The 24,014-nt window shown below is 42.0% G+C and overlaps 1 protein-coding gene across 2 annotated transcripts in view; it reads left to right on the forward strand.

Annotated features, from left to right (window-relative positions):
- The window catches only part of LOC143298280 (uncharacterized), a 41,376-nt gene that overhangs the window by 1,338 nt on the left and 16,024 nt on the right, over positions 1–24,014 (forward strand). For both annotated transcript variants that reach the window (XM_076611096.1, XM_076611095.1), the window contains exons 2-4: positions 747–890; positions 21,206–21,249; positions 22,137–22,755. In XM_076611096.1, coding sequence (XP_076467211.1) covers positions 747–890; positions 21,206–21,249; positions 22,137–22,755 — 807 coding nt within the window. The remainder of the gene's footprint in view (positions 1–746; positions 891–21,205; positions 21,250–22,136; positions 22,756–24,014) is intronic.

Genomic DNA, 24,014 nt, shown 5'->3' on the forward strand with positions numbered 1-24,014 from the left:
AACTGATTACTGTTTTTGAGGACCAACAGGAGGGTGTTGGGGGTGGGGGTGATGATGATATATATATATATATTTAAAAAAAAAAAATTCAAGTTACTTTGCCTGCACAGAGCATTTGTTTACACAGTAACAGTGATTGGACATGTATGTGAAGAGACGGACACAGATGAGTGTTAGTGCCAATCTTCCACACACACCTACATACATACATACATATTTATATATGTAAGGATACTACATTTCAGTATTAGTATGCATGTACACACACTGACATTGACCCACAACCACCCTCACCTTCACACACACATTCACACACATAATGTGTACACACACACACACACACACACACACACACACACACACACACACACACACTGGACAGTTTGTGTACAGTTTACAATATTACATGTGTGTGTTTTGTGTTTACTTTCACTGTTGACAAAGAGAGTGACTGACAAGACCAGAGCTGTTGTTATTCGTCCCACTGATTAAGTCATTTATCTTTTGTGATGGTCTGGGTTCTTGTCTTTCACTCAGTTCAACAAATCTAACCTTGTGTTCTGGCCTGGATGCTTGCCTTTCATTCTAATTTCTATCCACCAGATTTATCTTTTGTGATTGTCCAGTTGCTTGCCTTACAAGTTCATCCACTCAGTTTATCTTTTGTTGTGGTCTGGGTGCTAGTCTTTCACATCCGTCCACCAAATTAATTTTTTGTATTACTAAAGAACCCTTCTTACTTTCAGAGTACGGGTGATTCACTGGATGATGATGATGACGAGGAGAACAATCTAAACCATGAGACGAAGAAGAACACCACCTTCAACGAGAGCACGACCTCCCACAGTCACACCCACCTACATCATGGCCACGCCCACCACAACTTTGAGGTAATCATTGTGGTGAAATACCCACCTCAAACTTTGACGTATTCAGTGTGGTGATATACCCATCATAACTTTGAGATAATCATTGTGGCGAAATACCCACCATAACTTTTGAGGTAAACAGTGTGGTGATATATATATATATATATATATATATATATATATATATATATATATATATATATATTATATATATATATATATATATATATATATATATATATATAATACCACCATAACTTTGAGGTAAACAGTTTGGTGATATACCCACTATATCTTTGAGGTAAAAGTTTGGTGATATACCCACTATATCTTTGAGGTATACAGCGTGGTGACCAGCATTTTATCCTTTGTTGTGTGTGATAAGATGGTACAATAATTGAACAAAGAAAGAAGATCATTAGACCTAATTTAGTAATGAAGTCCTACAAATGGTCATATATATCAGATAATGTTTTTGTGTGTGTCCAAATCGGGGTTGGTACAATAAAACTTTTTTTGTTGTTTTAAAGTGATTGAGAAAGGAAATCAAACAAACAACCCACCCCCCAAAAAAAACCCAATAAGAGCAACCAACAAACAAAAACAAAAATGCAAAAAAACAAAAAACAAAAAAACAACAAAAAAACCCAACACCATCACCACAATCAGCAACACATATAGGGTACATACTTTGACACAGGAACACTAAACAGCTCTTGACATGAACATTTGGTGTAGTGTATCAGGTATTCAAAGTGACATAATGTAACGATCGAAACACAAACACACACCCACACACCCACCCACACAGCCACACACACACACACATACACATATATATATATATATACATGTATGCATACGCAGAACATTTGGGTGAGCAAAACAGAGTGGGATTTTCACATAGTATGTAAACATGTTACTGTTACTGTATTTTTGTTTTGTTTAAACTATTTTTGTTGTTTTGTCCTGTCTTCTGAGTCCCCTCTCAGCAAATATTGTTTTTGATCTCACACACACACACACACACACACACTACTCCAGTCAATGTTGCAGTGGAGAGGACAGGTGAAGATTGAACTGGACTCGGAAGTGACTTACCATGTAACAGTAGATGTTGCAATAGAGAAAGATCTTGACTGAAATAGACTGTGAGGTAACAATGTCACAGTGAATGTGTGACAGTTGAGAGAGGTGAAGACTGAAATAGACCATGAGGTGACTTACTGTGTGACAGTAGAGAGAGGTGTAGACTGTGAGGTGACTACTGCGTGACAGTAGAGAGAGGTTGACTGAAGTAGACTGTGAGGTGACTTACTGTGTGACCGTAGATGTTGCAGTTGAGAGAGGTGCAGACTGAAATAAGACTGTGAGGTGACTTACTATGTGACAAAGGTGTAGACTGAAGCAGACTGTGAGGTGACTTACTGTGTGACAGTAGAGAGAGGTGCAGACTGAAATAGACTGTGAGGTGACTTACTGTGTGACAGAGGCGTGGACTGAAGCAGACTGTGAGGTGACTTACTGTGTGACAGTAGAGCGAGGTGTAGACTGAAATAGACTGTGAGGTGACTTACTGTGTGACAGTAGAGCTCTGGTGTAGACTGAAATAGACTGTGGGGTGACTTACTGTGTGACAGTAGAGAGAGGTGTAGACTGAAATAGACTGGGTGACTTACTGTGTGACAGTAGAGAGGTGTAGACTGAAATAGACTGGGATGACTTACTGTGTGACTGTAGAGAGGTGTAGACTGAAATAGACTGTGGGGTGACTTACTGTGTGACAGTAGAGAGAAGTGTAGACTGAAATAGACTGTGGGGTGACTTACTGTGTGACAGTAGAGAGAGGTGTATACTGAAATATACTGGGGTGACTTACTGTGTGACAGTAGAGAGAAGTGTAGACTGAAATAGATTGTGGGGTGACTTACTGTGTGACAGTAGAGAGAGTTGTAGGCTGAAATAGACTGTGGGGTGACTTACTGTGTGACAGTAGAGAGATGTGTAGACTGCTTACTGTGTGACAGTAGAGCTCTGGTGTAGACTGAAATAGACTGTGGGGTGACTTACTGTGTGACAGTAGAGAGAGGTAGACTGAAGTAAACTGTGAGGTGACTTACTGTGTGATAGTAGAGAGATACATGTATGTGTAGACTGAAGTGGACTGTGAGGTGACTTACTGTGTGACAGTAGAGAGATACATGTATGTGTAGACTGAAGAAGACTGTGAGGTCACTTACTGTGTGACAGGAGAGAGATACATATATGTGTAGACTGAAGTAGACTGTGAGGTGATATACTGTGGGACAGTAGAGAGATGCATGTATGTGTAGACTGAAGTGGACTGTGAGGTGATATACTGTGGGACAGTAGAGAGATACATGTATGTATAGACTGAAGTGGACTGTGAGGTGATATACTGTGGGACAGTAGAGAGATACATGTATGTGTAGACTGAGGAAGACTGTGAGGTGACTTACTGTGGGACAGTAGATGTTGCAGTTGAGAGAGGTGTAGACTGAAGTAAACTGTGAGGTCACTTACTGTGTGACAGTAGAGAGATACATGTATGTGTAGACTGAAGTGGACTGTGAGGTGATATACTGTGTGACAGAAGAGAGATACATATATGTGTAGACTGAAGAAGACTGTGAGGTGATATACTGTGTGACAGTAGAGAGATACATGTATGTGTAGACTGAAGAAGACTGTGAGGTGACTTACTGTGGGACAGTAGATGTTGCAGTTGAGAGAGGTGTAGACTGAAGTAAACTGTGAGGTCACTTACTGTGTGACAGTAGAGAGATACATGTATGTGTAGACTGAAGTGGACTGTGAGGTGATATACTGTGTGACAGAAGAGAGATACATGTATGTGTAGACTGAAGTGGACTGTGAGGTGATATACTGTGTGACAGAAGAGAGATACATGTATGTGTAGACTGAAGAAGACTGTGAGGTGATATACTGTGTGACAGGAGAGATACATATATGTGTACACTGAAGTAGACTGAGGTGATATACTGTGTGACAGTAGAGAGATACATGTATGTGTAGACTGAAGTGGACTGTTGGGTGACATACTGTGGGACAGTAGAGAGAGGTGTACTGAAGTTGACTATCAGATGACTAACTGTGGGACAGTAGAGAGAAGTGTAGTCTGAAGTAAACTGTCAAATCACTTATTTTGTGACAGCCCCGGCATCGACAGTTCACTGCCAGTGCTCCATCAGTTGTGAGTCCTTGACTGTTGACATTTTATAACACAGCACCCTGACATTCATTAACCATACCACCTTAACATGGTTGCTTCTTGTGTGTGTGTGTGTGTGTGTGTGTGTTGTTTAGAGTTGTTGAGACAGGGCATTCTCTTGAAACGTCAAGCAGACTTGCTGACTGTAAAGCGTTTGTAAATTCAGCTGTAATTTTATCTAATAGATTTAAGTTTTTATTGTCATTATTCTTGTTGAAATTTAACTTGTTTGTGTTAATGTGTTTGTGTGTGTGTGTGTGTGCAAACAGTGCAAAGCCTGTATAATGTACTTTATAGCATGGGCAAAGCATCAATTCTACATAGAGAGAACATTATGCCCCACAGACATTCAGCATGACTATTGTCCTGCTCATACTGTCCTGGCGTCATTGCAGTATTGGTGTAAATGTGTGTGTGTTAGTGGATAATGTCAGCTGATACCTGCAGGGAATTGCCTGGCCTGACATCGTTTGCCTGGCTTGACATTGTTGTTCTGTCAGGAGGGTTAGCCCCCCATTGTGTCCCTGTGGGAAAGGAAACCCAGGGTGATTGATGCTCTTCCTCACCTGCATTGGGGCAGCTGGGCAGTCTAGCACCTATAACTTCCTCTGCACCTGTCTTGACTACACCACTCAACCACCGCACACAAAGCACACAGAAACTGGAGATGCTCAGAGTATACACGCATGTATGCACACACTCTCATATATGTGTATTATAATAATACACACACACACACACACACACACACACACACACACACACACACACACACACACACACACACACAGAGAAACTCACACACACACACAGACTCACACACTTACAGACATGCAAAGCAACACACACACACACACACACATGTACTGATGTAGTAAAAGAATGCATGATGTGTGTGCGTGTGCACCAATTATACACATATGCACAAAGAAAACTCACAGACTTGCACAATACATGCATGCTGAGCAGAGATATTGAGATTAAATTTGAAACTTGATTGAGAACATATATACTCTCGTCTAGATTTAGTTACATTAATGCTGATTATTTGGATTGCTGTATAATCAACTGAGATCTTACAAGTTACATGACAAATTTTCTTTCAAAAGAGCACAACTTGAATACATGTCAAAGCAAGTGAGACTAAGTGTCATTGACTTTTCTAAATTATTTTATTATTGTTACATGACAATATTTGCGAAAATAATGATAGTGGCTTACTGAATTTTAAATGAAAATGGATGTGTTAAAAATAAGTGAACTGGCAGTGAAGATGTGTAACATTGAAAAGCATTTTTCATTGATTAACTTCTGTTATTTTGTAAAAGTTTCTCTGCTTTTCTCTGTTACGGTATTTGTGCGTGTACTTAGTGATTCACTGTGTGTCACTTGTATGTTGCATGTGTGTGTGTGTGTGTGTGTGTGTGTTTGCGTGTGGTCATTGTTTGCACAACTAATGGGTTTCCAGAGTGAACCAGTTTCACTGTGGGTTGTTACAAGTAACAAGTGACCCCTGCGTTTGTTTTTTGATTTTTAGTTTTAATTCTATACTTGTATTACACTGTATATTGACAGTTTCTTCTTCTTCTTTTTCGTTTGTGGGCTGCAACTCGTAGGTACACGAGTGGGCTTTTATGTGTATGACCATTTTTACCCCGCCATGTAGGGAGCCATACTCTATTTTCGGGGTATTAACAATTTAAAAACTGGTGAAGTGGTGGTGTCCAGTGAAAAACAAAGAAATAAAAAAAAATATATATAAAGGAAACATTTAAACAATTTGTGAAGTGCTGCAAGCACCGACAGCCATCCATATGATATCTCAAGGTGATTACTTTGATGAACATTGAAAAGCCTTTCATTTGAAATAAGAAAGTTCTACCCTGCATGTTCCTGAAGGAAATCAGTGTTTTTAACTTGATTTAGATTTTAGATGGACGGGGGGAGGAGACATGAATGAAGTAGTCTTTTTTGGTATTGTTTTGATTGGCCTCTAAGATTTTGTCTTCCACTGGTTTTAAGAACTGGGGTTAAATAAGGCTTGAAATGGATAAGAACTGGGGTTAAATAAGGCTTGAAATGGACCATTTGTGGTCAGCTGGGCGATAAACAACATGATTTGAGTTCTCTTCAACCAGTTTTAAGAACTGATGGGTAATAAGGCTTGAAATGGCCCGGGGGTTGTAAACAGCATGATTTGATTTGATTTGATTTGATCAGGGCTACATGTTGATAAGATCAGATGGTTGACTTTGAGGAAAGTTTTGTTACAACAGTATAACACTAGTAGGGAAGTGAGATAGAGAATGAAAGACATGGTGCGGTGAAAATAGATTGTGTTACAACAGTATAACAGTAGGGAAGTGGGATAGAATCAAAGAATACAACATTTTTACAAGACATGGTGGAGTGAAAACGAAGTTTGTGTCTACAGTACAACAGTAATGAAACTTGTGGGAAGGAATCAGAGAAAGCAAAATTTTGCAAGACACGGTGATGGTCAGATGGTGGAGTGAAAGCAAACAGTTGCTTGGCAAATAATGTTTGTTTCCATTGTTTCTGTAAGACATTTAAGAGATCTATAGATGTACAGTTTTGATCTTGGTTTATACCTCCAAAAGTCAGTGTTTACAATTGTTTGTATTTGATGGAGTCTTTTAGGTTGTTGGCTTCAAACAGTACAACATTATGAGTCTCTTGAATCCCTTCAACTCTAAATTTTACATTTGTGGACAGACGCAGATAATTCCATTTAAAGAACAACAACTTCAGCCAAACGGTGGGAGGAGGGGAGCGGGAGGGGGGTTTCACATTCACATTCTATACTGTTTGGCCTCATACAGACTTCACATTCTATACTGTTTGGCCTCATACAGACTTGACTATTTATTTAGAATTAGTGAGGAAAAAAAGAAGAAAAAAAAGAAAAAAGAACAAATAGGTGAATAAATTAAAAACATTGAAACAAAGGATATTCCAAAACTGATATATATATACCATAGCTGACATTCTCAACCATGTAGCAGATGACGATTCATGCAAAGGGGCATAGGGCATAAACTGGTACTAAAAAGTTGAAAGTTCCTGACACTTTTAATATTTTTGGCCTTTGTTATTTCAAAGGTTTTAAAAAAAAAATTCTTTAATTTTGTGATTAATCACGGTTTGGATCATATAGCGTGTGTGTGTGTGTTTTAGTTTTTGTATTTTGTTTTGTTTTTGCAAGTCATGGTGAAAAGTGAATGTGGAATGTAGTGAAGAGGGCTTGAAGGGACTGTGGCTGCTTCACCTGTAGTGGGGGACAGGAGCACTTGTCAGATGTGGAGTACTCTCCAACACACCCCGGCAGATAAAGGAGATAAAAAAACTGGAGAGAAGGGAATTGATCGGTAAAGGTTTTTGCAAAGCCAGCCAGACAACGCAAAACTTGTTAGAAGATAATTCAAACAGCAGTTTTTTTTATGGGAAAGGGGACAATTTCTGTTTGCAGGGAAAAGAACGAGATGGTTGAAACTGTTTTGGTTTTCTGTAATGTGACTGTGAGAATGTTTTCTTTATCTTTTCCCCTTCATTATTATTAATATTAGTAGTAGTTTTTCACTGTTGCAAAGGAGGTTTTCTTTGAGTAAAATGTAAAGTACAAGCTCATTATTTCACTTCACATTCAGTTGGTTTTTTATCAATGATCAAGATTCCTGAATTGACATATCATATTACACAGAATGATATATTTGAATATTTAAAGAATTATTATTATTGTTTTTGATTATTTTTTTAATAAAAAAAACAAACTTTTTTTAAAATAAAAAAACAACAACAACCAATCAACCTTATAACTTTATAAAAACCATTAGCAATAATTTACAAATCAGCTGAACGCACAAATTGATTCTGAATTATTAAAACAAATTGAATGATATATATACAGATACCACTCTTCTGCTTCTTTTTTTTTTTTTTTGATGGCCCACAAGCTTTACACACATTGAGGATGCTTCCACTAAGTTAGTCACATTGCTGATGACTTCTTTACTCTTGAATGAAAAGTCTTTATAAAATAATCTGTTGACAGTTTTTCTAGTTTACGATGGGTGAAATTTAACAGTTTGTACTGTGACTTGTTTGAGTTCTGATGGTAACAGTTCATTCAGAAGTTACGGTCAATATTTCTGTTGAGCTGTTTGGATTGTGCTGTGCTGAAAGCGAACTGCGTCTTTTTCCTGGTTATTTTGAACCCAGAACACTGCGCAGTCAAACCTTCAGCCAGAGGCAATAAATGCCTCAGCTGAATGGGGAAAAAGAAAGAGGAAAATGCTGTGCTCAACAAAGCTCTGGCAAGAAAGGAACTGAGGAAGAATTTTAAACAAAACTGCTGAAAAACACTCTCTCATAAACACACATGCGCGCATGCCAACACACACACACACATGTACATACACGCACACACACACACACACACACACACACACACACACACACACGAGCATGCGCGCGTGTGTGCTTTCGCACATATGCACACAGAGAAAAACTGATGAGTTATATATGTGTGTGGATGCCTACACAGATGCAGTCTGACAGATGACATATGTAAATGATGGGAGAACATTTTATCAGGAGCCCAGCTCTTTTCTTTCAGGAGATCTGGTTTGTGTTGAACTCTGTATAATTTAGTTTTATTAATGAATCCTCTCCTTTGGGTTTTTCCCAAGGCTGTAGAGAAAGCTGGACAGTGACTGTGTCAGGTGTTGCACTGTCTGTCTGTCTGTCCCTCTTCTCTCTCTCTCTCTCTCTCTAATATATATATATATATATATGTGTGTGTGTGTGTGTGTGTGTGATTCACAGTATCCTTGATGTTATACTTATCATGTACTGTCTACATAATTACATGATTCACACTATCCTTGATGTTTTCTGAATAAAAAAAAAGTCTGAACTCCCTCCCTGGACTCAGTACTTTCTCCCTTTGGAGGGTGGGTAGGTGGGTGGATGTGTAGGAGGAAAGAAATTCATGAGTTCAGGTTGAGAGTCTTCACACGCATCATATGTCCACCCACGCCAGCATACATTACATGTATCAAGTGCATGTCACCATTTATTTTGCATATGCACACATACATCATTACATGTTGTATTTAGGGCACACCACAGTTTATTTTAATTTCTTTTGTGCAAGTCTGTATTTATATAGATATATATGTATATAGAATATTTTATAGTGTATTTGATTATTATCATTGAATACACTATAAAATAAACTATATCATTCCATAGTGTGTGTCATGTTTCTGTAGTCTGCCACAAGACAGTCTGCCTGCGTCAATGTCGTTGCTTTGTGAGTTTGTCATAATTTTGGTGTGTATGCTGACCCTCTGTGCTGAGCAGAATGGCAGACAGGGATAGGCTAGACTAAGAGGCAGACAGACTGTCACATTCAGTAGTGTTTCAAACAAGAAAAAGGCATGACACACTCACAGGCTAAGGGAACAGAAAACAGGGGGCTAGGGGGAGAAGACTGAAGGGATGGAGTGCGTCTTGAGTTGTTTGACTTGACGACAGAAAATTCTCTGTGTCACACACATAGAATACAGTGACAGAGAAAGGTGAAATGGGATTGGGGGTGGCTGGGTTAGAATCTCTTAGGTTTTGAAGAAGGCCTTACATACTTTAGACTCAGAGTGAAAAATAAAAGAGGCATGGGATGGATAATAGGACATAGGACAAGTCTGAGTGAGAGTATTTTAGAAGTGGAATCTGGTCATTAAAGTAAACTGTACGAGTTGGACAATATTTATGGAGTGCTGTAATTCTCAACTGGAAATGCGCACCCAGTCTGATTCAAACCATTGTTTTCTGGTTTGTACTGGCTGCACAGAAAACAAGACTCAGCGGCAGCTTTCTGACTTTGTTAAGAGAATCAAAAGTGAACCTGCTGGACGTGATGTACAGGTGATGTAGGGTTTTTGAAGGTTAGGATAAAAGGACAATGGAACAAGAAGAAGAAGAAAGGGAGAGGTGGGGTGGGGTGGAGGGGGGGAGGGGGGAATCAACCAAAAGCCCAAGGGTTTATTAGAAAAAGATGAGTGACATTTTTGGCAGGGTCCCTTTTTACTGGTGGCTGCGTGTCAGGGATTTAGCTGTTGACTCATGCCTGTAATTTGTGTGTTGTTTTGGAGATGGGCCAGGAGACGGGGCAGGGCAGGGCAGGGGGTGGTAGGGGAACAGAGAAAGGGTGAGCTGGTGGGAGGGATGGTGGGGGCGTGATGGAGAAGTCAGGTGGTTTGGGGTTTGTGTGAGTGGGGATGTGGTGGGGTTGGGAGGGGGTGGGGGGGGGGAGGGACGCAAAGGTGTGTGTGTGTGTGTGTGATGGACAGGAAGGGGAGAAGGGATGGACGAATGAGAAGTCAAGGTTTGAGGTGTTTTTTTGGTTTGTGGGGCTTGCGGTTGGGAGGTTGTGTGTGTGTGAGTGAGTCTGAGTGTGTGTGGGTGCGGGCATGTATTTTTGTGAGTGTAAGAGTGCAGACAGGAGAACATACTTCAGACATACATGTCTGGGAAGTGAAGATGGTTGTTTTTTTGTTTTTTTCTTTTTTGAAGCAGAAATCAGAGGAAACTTCAAAGTTCTGCATTTGAGCAGAACAGGCTCAGCATCTCTGAATGTCTTTCTTTTCTTTGTCTTTTTTATTTTTTTCTCATTTTCCCCCCTTTTTTTCTTCCATTGTCATTTCACTACTTTCTTTCAGTTTTCTTTCTTTTCTTTGTTGTTTTTTTTCTTTCCCCTGATTTATAAAAAATCTCTTTTCTTCTGTTTGGCATGCTCCAATATTGTCAAGACAGTGCTGTATATATATAAACACACACATGATGGTTTTACACACACTTAGTCACAGTGTCTGAAAGAGAAAGGCAAGGTTACCGGTCTCTCTCTTGGCGCTAAACTCATGCAAGTACAATATTTATGCATGCTTGATCTTACCGCCTGGGTTTTATGTGAGCCTGGATCAGTGGTCTGGTATCTTGATGTACATAGATCACATTCACAGTTTACCTAATTTGAGCACTGTTTCTAACATAAGGTTCAGACTTTGGCACTTGCCATATTTCAAATTAGAGATGGACAGTTTTGCTCTTGATAGTATCTGACTGGTTTCTGTCCTTTTCCCATCAGATGGGGTGTGGCATTTTGATAGTACAAAACAGCACTACTTTTTCATTTATGGATATCAGCGTATTGTAAAGGGTGAGAATGAATTGTTTCACCTGTTTCCAAGTAAACACACTTGAAGTATACACACACACACACACACACACACACACACACACACACACACACACACACACACACAGTAGACACACACAAAGTAGACATGCACACAGTAGACACACACAGACACTCACACATAGCACGTACACACACACACGCACACACACGCACTTGCACACACATGCATTTCATTTGCACTTACACATGCATACACACACACTCACACATTCTTTGCCTCACACCCTCTTTCTCACACACGCATTCAAATCCTTATTCCTACACACACACACACAACCACACACACACACACACGCACAGACAAGTCTCAAAGGAAATAAAAACAGGCCTTAGCCAAAGCTTAGAATAAAGCAACAACAACAACACAATAACAACAACAACAACAAACAGTGATTACTTTGTTTCAGCAGTAGATCTGGGGGGGCCAAGGGGGTGGGTGGGTGGGTGGGGGAACCTTGAGTGGGCCAGTCTGGATACTGATAGCTGCGGGTGTGAGGGGGCAGGCCCCCAAGTCAGTCAGTCAAACAGCTGCTGCTGCGGAGTGCAGTCAGCAGGGTATGCAGGTATGGGGAACTATGTGGGGAATGTGGTTCCTCAGGTGTCTGGCCCCCCCCATATTAACAGGTATTATTTATTATTGATTCTGCATGTCTCTGCCTCCCTGCAACCTCACTGTTTCCCTGATTCTGTTTAGGGGTTGGAAGGGGTGTTGGGGGAAGGGAGGGAGGAGGAAGAGAGATAAGAGGAGAGGAGCACTATCTCTTTATTGCTTGGTATTAATACCACCAGCCCTCACTACCAGGGCGTCAGGTGTAAACTGTGCTTTGTGTGTGTATTTGTTTGTTTGTGTGTGTGTGTGTGTGTGTGTGTGTGTGTGTGTGTGTGTGTGTGTGTGTGTGCACTTTCCTGGCATTAGTCTGTGCTATTTTCTTTTTTTTTTTCCATTTATCTTTTATATTGTGCGTCACATCTTTGATTCATTTCGTTCATTGAAGCATCACCGCTATGGCTGAGGACAAACAGCTGACATGGTCATGGTGGCAGCACTGATTTATGCTGTAGCTTCCAAGTTATGCCCTGACTTCACCAAATGACCAGAGGCTGAGAGTGGAAACAGTATTATGATCACTGTTTCCAATTATTTTCTATTATTGTTTTTTTGGGGTTTTTTTTTCTTCACAAGAAACTATATTCTGTTTTTGTTGTTGTCACCATTTGAAATTGGGATTCCCTGAAAACGGAATATGGCTGCCTTACACACACACACACGCACACACACACACACACACACACACACACACACAGACACACACACACCAGGAAATAGAAACAGTCCCAGCCAAAGCTTAAAATAAAAGCCAGACAAAAACAATAACAAGAACAAACCTCAATAACATGTGAGGTTTGCATTAGGAGGAGTGTGTCATGCAGGTAAAAGCCCTCTTGTATACAAGTAAACTGAATTTTGGCAGTCACCACCCCTGCCCAAGGAAGGAAGAAGTGGGTATTTTCCTTTCATCTATTGTCAGTTGTAGAGAGAGTTGGTGAAGTTTCCTTTCAACATGTACTTGATAATTGTTGAAAAAAGAAACACCCACAACTGCAGCCTGGTGTCCCATCAGGGGGCATCCTGACTGCTCTTGCTGCGCCTTTCCCTTTGATCCTGTCCCACCCCCTGCCTTGTCCTGTCACATCATTCAGCTCCCGACCCCTCTCTTTCTTCACCCGCGCCCTCTCCCTGTCCCATCCCCCACCACCCTGAAACTCCACTCTCCTCTCCCTCATTCCAAACCGCCTCCTGTGCCCCCCTGCCCCCTCCCCACACACACAACCTGTTTTCTTCTCCTCTCTTTTCTTTCTCTCATTTTATCTGACCATGGTGGTCAGTTGGTGTTTTCATGTTAATTGTTAGGCTGTGCAGGTGATGTCCCTCCCCCCCCCCCCCACTGCCTCCTCCCTCCATTCCCCACACTTGACCCTCTCCTTTCCATTGCTCCCTTCTCTCTTTCCCCCTTCCTTCCATGCTGTCACAACTTTAGTGTGTGTGTGTTTCTGTGTGTATGTTAGGTTTCCAATAGCAGGAGTGTGTGTGTGTGTGTGTGTGTGTGTGTGTGTGTTATAATGAGGTTTGCAAGAGAGAAGCAGGGGTGTGTGGGTGGGTGTGTGGTGTGTGCAAGTGGCGGTGACAGGGCATGAAGCCCCAAGAATGAAGCAGGCAGAGAGGTAGTAAGACAAGGAGGGAGAGGGTCCTTTACCTACCTGCATGGGCACAGTCTGGGGGCTGTCATTTCAGGGGCCTGATTTTTTTTTCTCCTGGCCCTTTTATTTCTTCAGAGGATGAGAAAGAGGGAGAGTGAGGGAAAGACTCCAGGTAAGACTTAACAGCCAATGCATTTACAGTACATTTTAGGAATGGAAGGAGTGGTAAGAGTTGGTATATTTACATACTGCATAAAAATATACATTTTAGGACGCGTAGATGGGATGGTAAGTGCTGAGAGTTGATGCAGAGTACTAAGGGAGGGAGGGGAAGGTGGTAAGATTTGATAGAGAGTAACTTGGGGATTGTTTTAGGGACAGAGTGAGGGGTGGTCAGAGTTGATAGAGTGTATTTTGGGGACAGAGTGAGGGGTGGTCAGAGTTGATAGAGTGTATTTTGGGGACGGAGTGAGGGGTGGTAAGAGTTGATACAGTGTATTTTAGGGACGGAGTGAGGGGTGGTCAGAGTTGATACAGTGTATTTTAGGGACGGAGTGAGGGGTGGTAAGAGTTGATACAGTGTATTTTGGGGACGGAGTGAGGGGTGGTCAGAGTTGATACAATGTATTTTAGGGACGGAGGGGTGATAAGAGTTGATACAGTGTTTTTTAGGGACGGAGGAGGGTGGTAAGAGTTGATACAGTGTATTTTAGGGACGGAGGGGTGGTAAGAGTTGATACAGTGTATTTTAGGGACGGAGGGGGTGGTAAGAGTTGATACAGTGTATTTTAGGGACGGAGGGGTGATAAGAGTTGATACAGTGTATTTTAGGGACGGAGGGGTGGTAAGAGTTGATACAGTGTATTTTAGGGACGGAGGGGTGATAAGAGTTGATACAGTGTATTTTAGGGACGGAGTGAGGGGTGGTAAGAGTTGATACAGTGTATTTTAGGGACGGAGGGGTGGTAAGAGTTGATACAGTGTATTTTAGGGACGAAGGGGGTGGTAAGAGTTGATACAGTGTATTTTAGGGACGAGGAGGGGTGGTAAGAGTTGATACAGTGTATTTTAGGGACGGAGTGAGGGGTGGTAAGAGTTGATACAGTGTATTTTAGGGACGGAGGGGTGGTAAGAGTTGATACAGTGTATTTTAGGGACGGAGTGAGGGGTGGTAAGAGTTGATACAGTGTATTTTAGGGACGGAGGGGTGGTAAGAGTTGATACAGTGTTTTTTAGGGACGGAGGGGTGGTAAGAGTTGATACAGTGTATTTTAGGGACGGAGGGGTGGTAAGAGTTGATACAGTGTTTTTTAGGGACGGAGGGGTGGTAAGAGTTGATACAGTGTATTTTAGGGACGGAGGGGTGGTAAGAGTTGATACAGTGTATTTTAGGGACGGAGTGAGGGGTGGTAAGAGTTGATACAGTGTATTTTAGGTAGGGGGATGTGGGGGGTGGAGTTGATACAGTGTATTTAAGGGAGGGAGGGGCGGTGGTAAGGGTTGATACTTGTGTTTGTATGTTTTTGGGAGGGAGGGAGGAGTTGTAAGAGTTGATACAGTGTATTTAGGTGAGGAGAATGGAGGGGTGTTAAGAGTTGATACTGTGTATTTCAGAGAGAGAGGGAGGGTGGTAAGATTCCATACATGTGTATCTATGTTTTAGGGAGGGAGGGAGGCATGTACATACATAATTTAGGAAGAGGAGGAAGGGGTGGAAAGAACCGCTACATGCCCATGTATATTTTAGAGAGGGGAGGAAGGGGGCACAAGACTGCTCTTGGGGGTGTCCAGAAGGGTGGGAGGCGGCAGTAAAAGGGGCTTTTTGTTTGCCTCAGCATTTATAGAACCTGCGGTCCAGGACACAGGACCTGTGTTTGAAGAAGTCTTTGAGGTTAATGTCGACTTTACCTGTCCGTGTTTACGTCCTATCCGCCATTATCAACACCTGTCCTGTTGTAAATGCTGGCTTCAGGCAGCAGTTTGGTTACGGTTGTACTGTACACACCACTGTTTGTGTGCGTGGTGGCTGAGGGAATTTTCATTGTCACAGAGGAGAATGTTCTGAAAACATTCTGAATGGTCTCTGTATGTTGGGACCGTGGAATATCATGCACAGCCATTTGTAGATGCAGACGCACACGTTGGTATGTGTTCATGCGTATTCCTGTGTTGCCTTTTGGAGTGCAGACCGAGGTGAATTGGAATGGTGTTGTGGTGGTTGTTAGTGCCTTTGGTCCAGTTAGAAATGGCTCAGTATTTGCTGTGAATAATTCATGACTCGCTCCTGATTGGCGATTTATTCTCTGAAGATGAGTGGGGGAATCTTGTGGTGTTCTGTCCCACATCTTGCTTTCTTTGGGTTCAGATCCATTTTATGGGGGGCCTTTTTTTCTTCTTTTTTTTTTTAGCGTTAACTTTTTTTCTTTTTTGTGTGTGTGTGTTTTTAATACTACCACCCTCGCTTTCCCTTTGTTCATCATTGTGAGTGGAGAATGTTTTATGAAGAAAAGCATGTAATTGCATTGAGAATGTTTCTATAACCAAGTACACCAGGGTGAGTGGTGACACAGACAAACACACACAGACACACACACACACACACACACACACACACACACACACACGTACACATGCATACACACACACAAGCAGAAAAACACAGACCTAGTTAAAAAAATACATAGAAGCTATTTTTATTCAGGTACCCATGCACACTATTTTGCCTATGAATACATATATCTTCTTCTTCTTCTGCGTTTGTGGGCTGCAACTCCCACATTCACTCGTATGTACACGAGTGGGCTTTTTACGTGTATGACCATTTTTACCCCGTCATGTAGGCAGCCATACTCCGCTTTCAGGGGTGTACATGGTGGGCATGTTCTTGTTTCCATAACCCACCGAACTCTGACATGGATTATAGGATCTTTAACGTGCGTAATTGATCTTCTGCTTACGTATATATACGAAGGTGGTTCAGGCTCTAGCAGGTCTGCACATATGTTAACCTGGGAGATCGGAAAAATCTCCACCCTTACCCACCAGGCGCCGTCACCGAGATTTGAACCTGGGACCCTCGGATTGAAAGGCCAATGTTTAACCACTCAGCTGTTGCGCCCGTCAAATACATACATTTGTGCCTATTATACAATGATGAAAAAGCTGGGCTACTAGTACTGTCAGACCAGGTCCTTAAGTGAAGAGTGTGTACACCGCATGATCTTGTGAACCATTAGCCAAGGCTCCACTGTACAGCAGGTGTTGACCTCTTGTTTTTCCTTGTGTGGGATTCCCGTGCTGTGATTCACACAAGCACTACTGTGCAAAGGAAAGATCAGGTCACGATTAGTTCAGTTATGATTCGGTATTAGCTGTCTGTTTCACACCTCCACAAAAACCTGTGGCGTGCTTGCACACCCACAAGCATACATACATGAATGCATGCCCGTAAACACACACACACACACACACACACAGAGCAGGTGCACACAGGTATGACAGTGTTTGTGTATGTTTGTGTATTGGTGCTTAATTTAACATCTATTAACTTAAGATGTGTGTGTCAAGTCAAGTCAAGTCAAGATTTTATTTCATGATGGATAAAACTGAATAAGCAGTGTGTGTGTGTGTGTGTGTGTGTGTGTGTGCATGAATGATTTGGCTGTGTTATTTTGAACTCGGACAATATTTATTTTTCTCCCATTCTGAAAAGGAAATAAGGTGATGCAACATGTTAGTACAATTGTTGCTTTCTGTTGAGAGAGAGAGAGAGTCTCTGCTGATAAGCTACAGCCGGAGAGCCTGAAGGATTAAGGTTTATGTGAGGCACCTCATTTTGCTGTTCAGTTCAGAGAGATGGTTGGGATTGATAACTTGTATGACTTGAAATGAGTGGAGGACCGAGGGTGATGCATGCTGTGAATGCTTTGAAGTTGTGAAGAAAGTTTCCTTTGTCTTCCCAGGCCTTTCGTGTGCACTCCACAGTCCTCTGTATAAAACACACACACAAAGAGACCAACATTTTCTGTAACTGAACCAAAGACAGGCTACTCTTTTTGATCTCTCTCTCACGCACACACAGTCACACACACGCACACATGCACACACACACACACACACATGCAGTCACACACACAACACACACACACACACACACACACACACACACACACACTGAGAGATAGAGAGAGAGAGGGGGTGGGGGAGAGAGAGAGATTCTGCCCCATTATCGTTACAGTATTAATTTTTTATTTAGTTTTTTTTTGGTTTACTCCGAATTATTTTACCCGAGCTACAGATGTGATGTCTTGGAGAAAACAGCATTCATTCAGTATAATGTGTAATCATATATTGTCACCCCCCACCCCCACCCCTAACCTCCACCCTCCTTTCACAGCCCCTTCTTCATTCATCACTGTGGTCCATTTTCTCCGATCCTTCACTCCAGGTTATTTTAACAAATTACTCAGAAATTAGAGAACACAAAATGATTGCTCACATGTAAATTTAACGATCTCTCTCAAATATTGAAAGCATATATTCGTTTTTAAAAATTATCTGGCTTGTTGTTAGATTGACATGGATTTGCATATTGATTGGTGGATTTATTTATGTGTACACCAGAGTCACACACACACACACACACACACACACAAGCAGATCTTATTGATCTTTTATTTATTTATATATAAAAAAAAAAGAAGAAGAAAAATCTTTCCAGACTGGGTATGTGAGTGTGTCTGGCTGTCTGTTGCTCTGTTTATGAATATACACATGGACAATGGTTCACTCCAGTCTTCAAGTTCAAGATGGAAATGAAGTCATGTTGCTTGCCGTCCAGCTAAGGGGCAAAGGAGCCATTTCAGGGCTGGTCATGTATGTCATATAAATTTCTCTTGCATTCTACAGAGTGCATTCTACAGAGTTATCTGATCATCCAAAGCTAGGATTTCAGTACTTGTTTGTATTGTAGGAGGAATTAGTTCCCTCTTTTCTTTTCTGTTTGCAGATTGGATCTCATAACCGTACCCCTTCACCCCCACCCCCTAAAGCCTGAGTGGTTTCATGTCCCATTGTCCAAGCCCACCCCCCTCCCTCCCTCCCAGGTGTAGGCACCATGTGATTAGCTGTGTACACCATGTAATCAGTGATTCACACGGGGGGCTGTGTGTATCAGCTGGGCTGGAAACAGTGGGCTTCCATAACTACCTCCCTCACTGATGGTTTTGTCTGTCTTTTGACAGAGGGCCTGTCTCGCCAGTTTTTTGTGTGTGTGTGTACATGTGTCTGTGTGTGTGTGCGTGTGTGCATGCACACGCGCGTGTACACGCGCGTATTTGTGTGTGTGTGTGTGCGTGTGTAGGTTCTTAAACATATTTTCATTGTGTGTCATTACATTAGTGTGTGCATGTGAGAATGTGTGAGTGTGCGTGTGCCTGTGGAGAGAGAGAGAAAGAGAGGGTGAGAGAGAGAGGGAGGGGGGCAGTGTATGGATTACATTGTGGAAACACAAGGCAGGTTACACAGATAGAGACTGGCATTCCTCACAATAATCACCACCTTGTGTTTAGAACCCACCCGGCCATTCTTTTTATTGTTGACATGTGTACACACAACGTTCAGATTTGTCATCTTGCCTCTAATGACTGTGTTTGACGCGTTGGTGGTGTGTGAGTTGTGTTTGTACAGTAATTAAGGACCTCGAGGTACATTTACCTTTTTTGGGGTGGGAGGGAGATGGTGGTGGCTTGAGGTGGTGGTGGTGGAGAGGGTAGACTGATTGATATTTAGTTTGAAAGTCCCAGAAAAATGATATATTAGTAGGTGTCACTTGAGGTTGGTGATGATGATTGATTTTTTTTTTGTTGCCAACTTGGTGGGGTGAGTGTTAGAGTGTGTGAAAATAGTAGTCTGCAGTTTAGTCAGTCATGTTCTGGCTGGCTGGCTGTGACAGTTTTTTCTTCTTCTTTTTTTTTTTTTTTTCACTCTGTTGAAACTGCATGATGAGATTGTCATGTCAGGTAAGGAAGGTGAGATGTGGGGCTGGGGGTTGGGGGGCATGGGGGTGGGGAATCAGTCAGTTACAGACAGTAGTACTATCTCCACATTTTGCTTTGTGAAATTTAATACTTGAAGTAGAAATCAGTAGAAAAAAAGTCCTGGTTTTGATGGTTCCTATAGTTTTTTTCCTTCTGTCATTTGTATCACATCATCCTGGTCCATTGAATTTGACGTGATTAAGTGTTTTTTTTTTTGGTTTTTTTCTGAGAAAGTCTTTCTTCCAATTTTACTTGCCTGATTCAAAAAGTGCTTGCATTCTCATGGCTTTGTAATAAGCTTTCTGGCTCATTGAGCTATGACGATCAGGCAGAGACATTGTCCACACCAGAACTTTGCCCGTCTTACAGTGTTGTTTTTTGCCTGTACGTTTTTTTTTTTCTTTTTTTCTTTTTTTGATACATTTTTGTGTAGATATTTTTATATGAAAAGAAAAGTTTATTTTTTATTTTAAAATTGGAGATAAATTGTGCAGAAAGGCTGTCATGTGGCTAAAAGGTATTACTGTTGGTTGCAGACTGGTAGAGTTTAATCGTGGTGAAGTAATGGTTACTATAAGTTATGGACTGACAGAGTTTAGTGGTTGTGTGGTAATGAGTATTTGTTATGGACTTGTGACAGAGTTTAGTGTTGGTGTAGTTATGATAACTATTAGTTATGGACTGACAGAGTTTAGTGTTGGTGTAGTTATGGTAAGTATTAGTTATGGATTGACAGAGTTTAGTGTTGGTGTAGTAGTGATAAGTATTAGTTAATGGATTGACAGAGTTTAGTGTTGGTGTAGTAATGATAAGTATTAGTTATGGACTGACAGAGTTTAGTGTTGGTGTAGTAATGATAACTAGTAGTTATGGACTGACAGATTTTAGTGTTGGTGTAGTAATAGCTGTAAGTTATATGGAGTTGGAGTAGTAATGAGTATTAGTTTTGGGTGAGCAGAGCTTAGCGATGGTGTAGTTACCCTCTATTGTTGATTGTAAAGTTGTCATGTTACGTCTGAGGAACTGTGCACCTTGGTCATGCTTTGATAGATTCTGTCTTTCTGCATTCAGTGGCTGCAGCTTTCACCTACACTCTGATGTGCCAGTGGGCTTTTAAGTACTTGATTGTTTTTACCCTGACCTTAAGGCAGCAGTACTCTCTTTTTGGGTGTGTGCATGCTAGGTGTGTTAATGTTTCCATAACCCAACGAATGCTGACATGGATTATGGGATCTTTAACGTGCACATTTGATTTTCTGTCTGTGTATATAGATGTAGGGGGTTCAGACATCTGTTGACTTGGGAGATGAAAAAAACAACCTTCACCATTAATTCACTAGGTACAGTGACCAGGATTTGAACCCAGAACCCTCAGATTGAAAGTCCAGCACTTTAACCACTTGGCTGTTTGACCCTGTAAATTAGAATAGAATAAGAGCTGTTAAACTTAATGCTGATGATGTTCAGACATTCAGCTTTTATGCTTTGTATTAAAAGATTAATTAAACATGTTTTCCATTTTGTTTATACGTTTGTGTGTGTGTGTGTGTTGTTGTTTTTTCAGGGCAGGCATTCCTCTAGTAACTTCTCACAGCGAGGAAACAAAAGGTGAGCACTGTTACTGTGGTCTATATGGTCTTTAGATATGGTGAGAAAATACTTTTGGTTTTTTTTCCATTGATTTTTATTGTACGAAGAGAATGCACATTTACAGCTCTCAGAAACTTGCACATCTGTGAACTGGATAACCCTCGACTGTGTGGTTCAAGTCTTCCCATTTGAGCTCATATCAGCTCAGGGTAGGTGATGGCTGTGGACTGGAAAAAAACAAACAACCCACCTTCCTCTGATGGGGCTTGAACCCATGTCCTCACAGTTGTCAGTCTCCAACACCAACCACTTTGCCATGACGGCTGGTGGACCCCTCCTATGTGTATTTATCTATACCTTTAGTTTTCCTGTTCCAGAAGTTGATGATGAGAGGTGAACATCACTGGCTTGACGTTATGTGTGTACCTGTCTGTCATGTTGGAGAAGAACATTGATGATTTTGTTTTGTATGGGATTTTATATTCTATTTGCACCTTCATTTTCAGTCTGTTTCTTGGTTTTTGTGAGTGTGAGTGATTCCCTGCCCCCCCCCCCCCCCCCCCCCCGCCCCCCCCTCCTCCATGAGACATATGATAAGTCTTAAGCAACTGATTTGTCTTGTATTCAGTTTTGAGAACTACACGGGGAAGAAATGATTTGCAAATGTTACATAGCTGTTTTGAGGATGTGTTACTATTATAGGACATGTACAGTTTTATTGTGATATGATTGCACTGATGAAATTTAATGAAATGGGAACATTGTGTGGTATTTTGCTTTATATACATGCTTTACTGAACAGATTTTATTATTTGTTAGGTATTCTTAGCTGCACACATATGTTGTTTTTTTTTCTGTGCTATTCCAAGCCCTTCTGATGTCATTTATTTCTTTAATATTCCTAGCCCCTCTGACCTGGAGGCTGATCTGGAAGACAACCAGGACTACGACAGCACGGTCAGTCATTCAGAGACCAACCTCACCCTGATTGGTCGCTCAGAGTCCTCCGACACGCAGATGTCTTCGGGCCTCATGTCTCGCCAGCCGCCCTCCGCCCACGCCAAGTTCTCCCCGGAGGCGTCACGGGCCTCATCAGGGTACAGGTATGGCTCCAGCGCCCAGGCGGCGTCAGGAGACCCGGAGTCCAAACCCCCACCGGTGCCTGCTGCCACCAAGTCGTCAGTTGCCTCCCTCGTGTCACGTTACAGCCAGGAGCGTGACCCTCCTCCCCCCTCCTCCCTCCAGCGGGACAGTGAGTCGGGGGGCAGGGAGGGGGGCGTTGCCCGACCCTCGGGGATGGGTGCTCACAAAGACTCTGCCTCGGGGCGCTCGGAGCGGGGCCTGGGCACGCACCTGACCTCACGCTTCCAGGAGCGGGAAAGGGAGAGCAGTGGCATGGGGAGCAACAGCAGCGGCAGCAGCGCGGGAGGGAGCTACCAGTCGTCACGGTACCAGTTCCAGGCACCACGCCCCTTCCTGGGGCAACACAGCGCCAGCCTGGATAACTCTTCCCAGCTGGAAAGGGTGAGTTCAGAGTGTATGTGTGTGTGTGGAGAAGTGGGGCAGAGTGTGTGTGTGTAGTGTTGCATCCTGTCTTGTTTGTTGTCTTCTTCCTTTTCTGTTTTGTCATCTTTTTCTGTATTCCAGGGTTTCAGCTCCCACATGTGTGTGCTTTGACATAGATGACCATTTTTAACTCATCATTTTGCAGGTTGCGCTTCATTGTCAGGAGTGCGCATGCTGGGTATGTTTGTGTTTCCATAGCCCATCGATTGCTGACAAGGATGTCGTCGTTGCAGGATCTTTAACTTTCATATTTGATCAGCACACGTGAAGGAGATGAGGAATAAGCAGGTTTGCACCAATGTTGACCTGGGATATCCCGGGGAAAAAAACAACATATATTCACCTATTATGATCCACCAGGTACCACAACCAGGATTCAAACCTAGGACCCTCAGATTGAAAGTGACTGGCTGTCATGTCTTGTCATTAGTGCGTCTGCTGTCTGTGCAGCTTAAAAATTTTTTTATCACAGATTGAGTTGGCAGCACGCATGAATCATGGAAAAGCGTTGCCTTTCTTGTCTAGGAAGTGAGTGGTGAAGTTGGGTGTGTGTGGGTGGACAGAAGGAGAGGGAAGAAGGAGAGGTTCACACCTGTAAATTTGACCTTGGCTGTTGCTTAAGGTGACTGGAAAGACTGGCAGGTTTTCCTCCTCCAAAACGTGTGTGCGTGTGCGTGTTCGTGCGCGCACACACATACACACACACACCCTTCACTCATCACAGCTGTTCCTCAGCATCTTCCTCTTGCTTCCAAAGGAGAAAAAAAACTGTTCGGTCAGCTTAGCCAACCATCCAACTAACCGATCATTGAATCACATCATGCCTGGACCTGTTCCACTTCAGCAACCCCCTCAAACACATTAACTACCACAAAGATTTGATCTGGATTTTTAAGAATATTTAAATATCAGTAGTAATAGTACCTTTATATCTCTCTCAGAGTGCTTTACAATAAAGTGTCAGACACAAAGCACACAAGAAAACACACCGTCTAAATTCACTTTGGTGATCAGACCTTAATTAATGACCAACAAGAAAACACACATGCACACACACACAACAAGCATAGAATGGAGGTTCTTGGTTATTGAGAGACTACTTTATATAATTTTTTCCCCCCAGTCTTTGAATAAACGTCAGTGGCATGCAAGGCATTTACAAGATTTTTTTTTTTTTTTTTATAGCTTGCTGAGTGTTTGAGTGTTTAAACATACAC

Source organism: Babylonia areolata, chromosome 23, assembly GCF_041734735.1.
Source record: "Babylonia areolata isolate BAREFJ2019XMU chromosome 23, ASM4173473v1, whole genome shotgun sequence".
In the NCBI taxonomy this organism is placed as follows: Eukaryota; Metazoa; Mollusca; class Gastropoda; order Neogastropoda; family Buccinidae; genus Babylonia; species Babylonia areolata.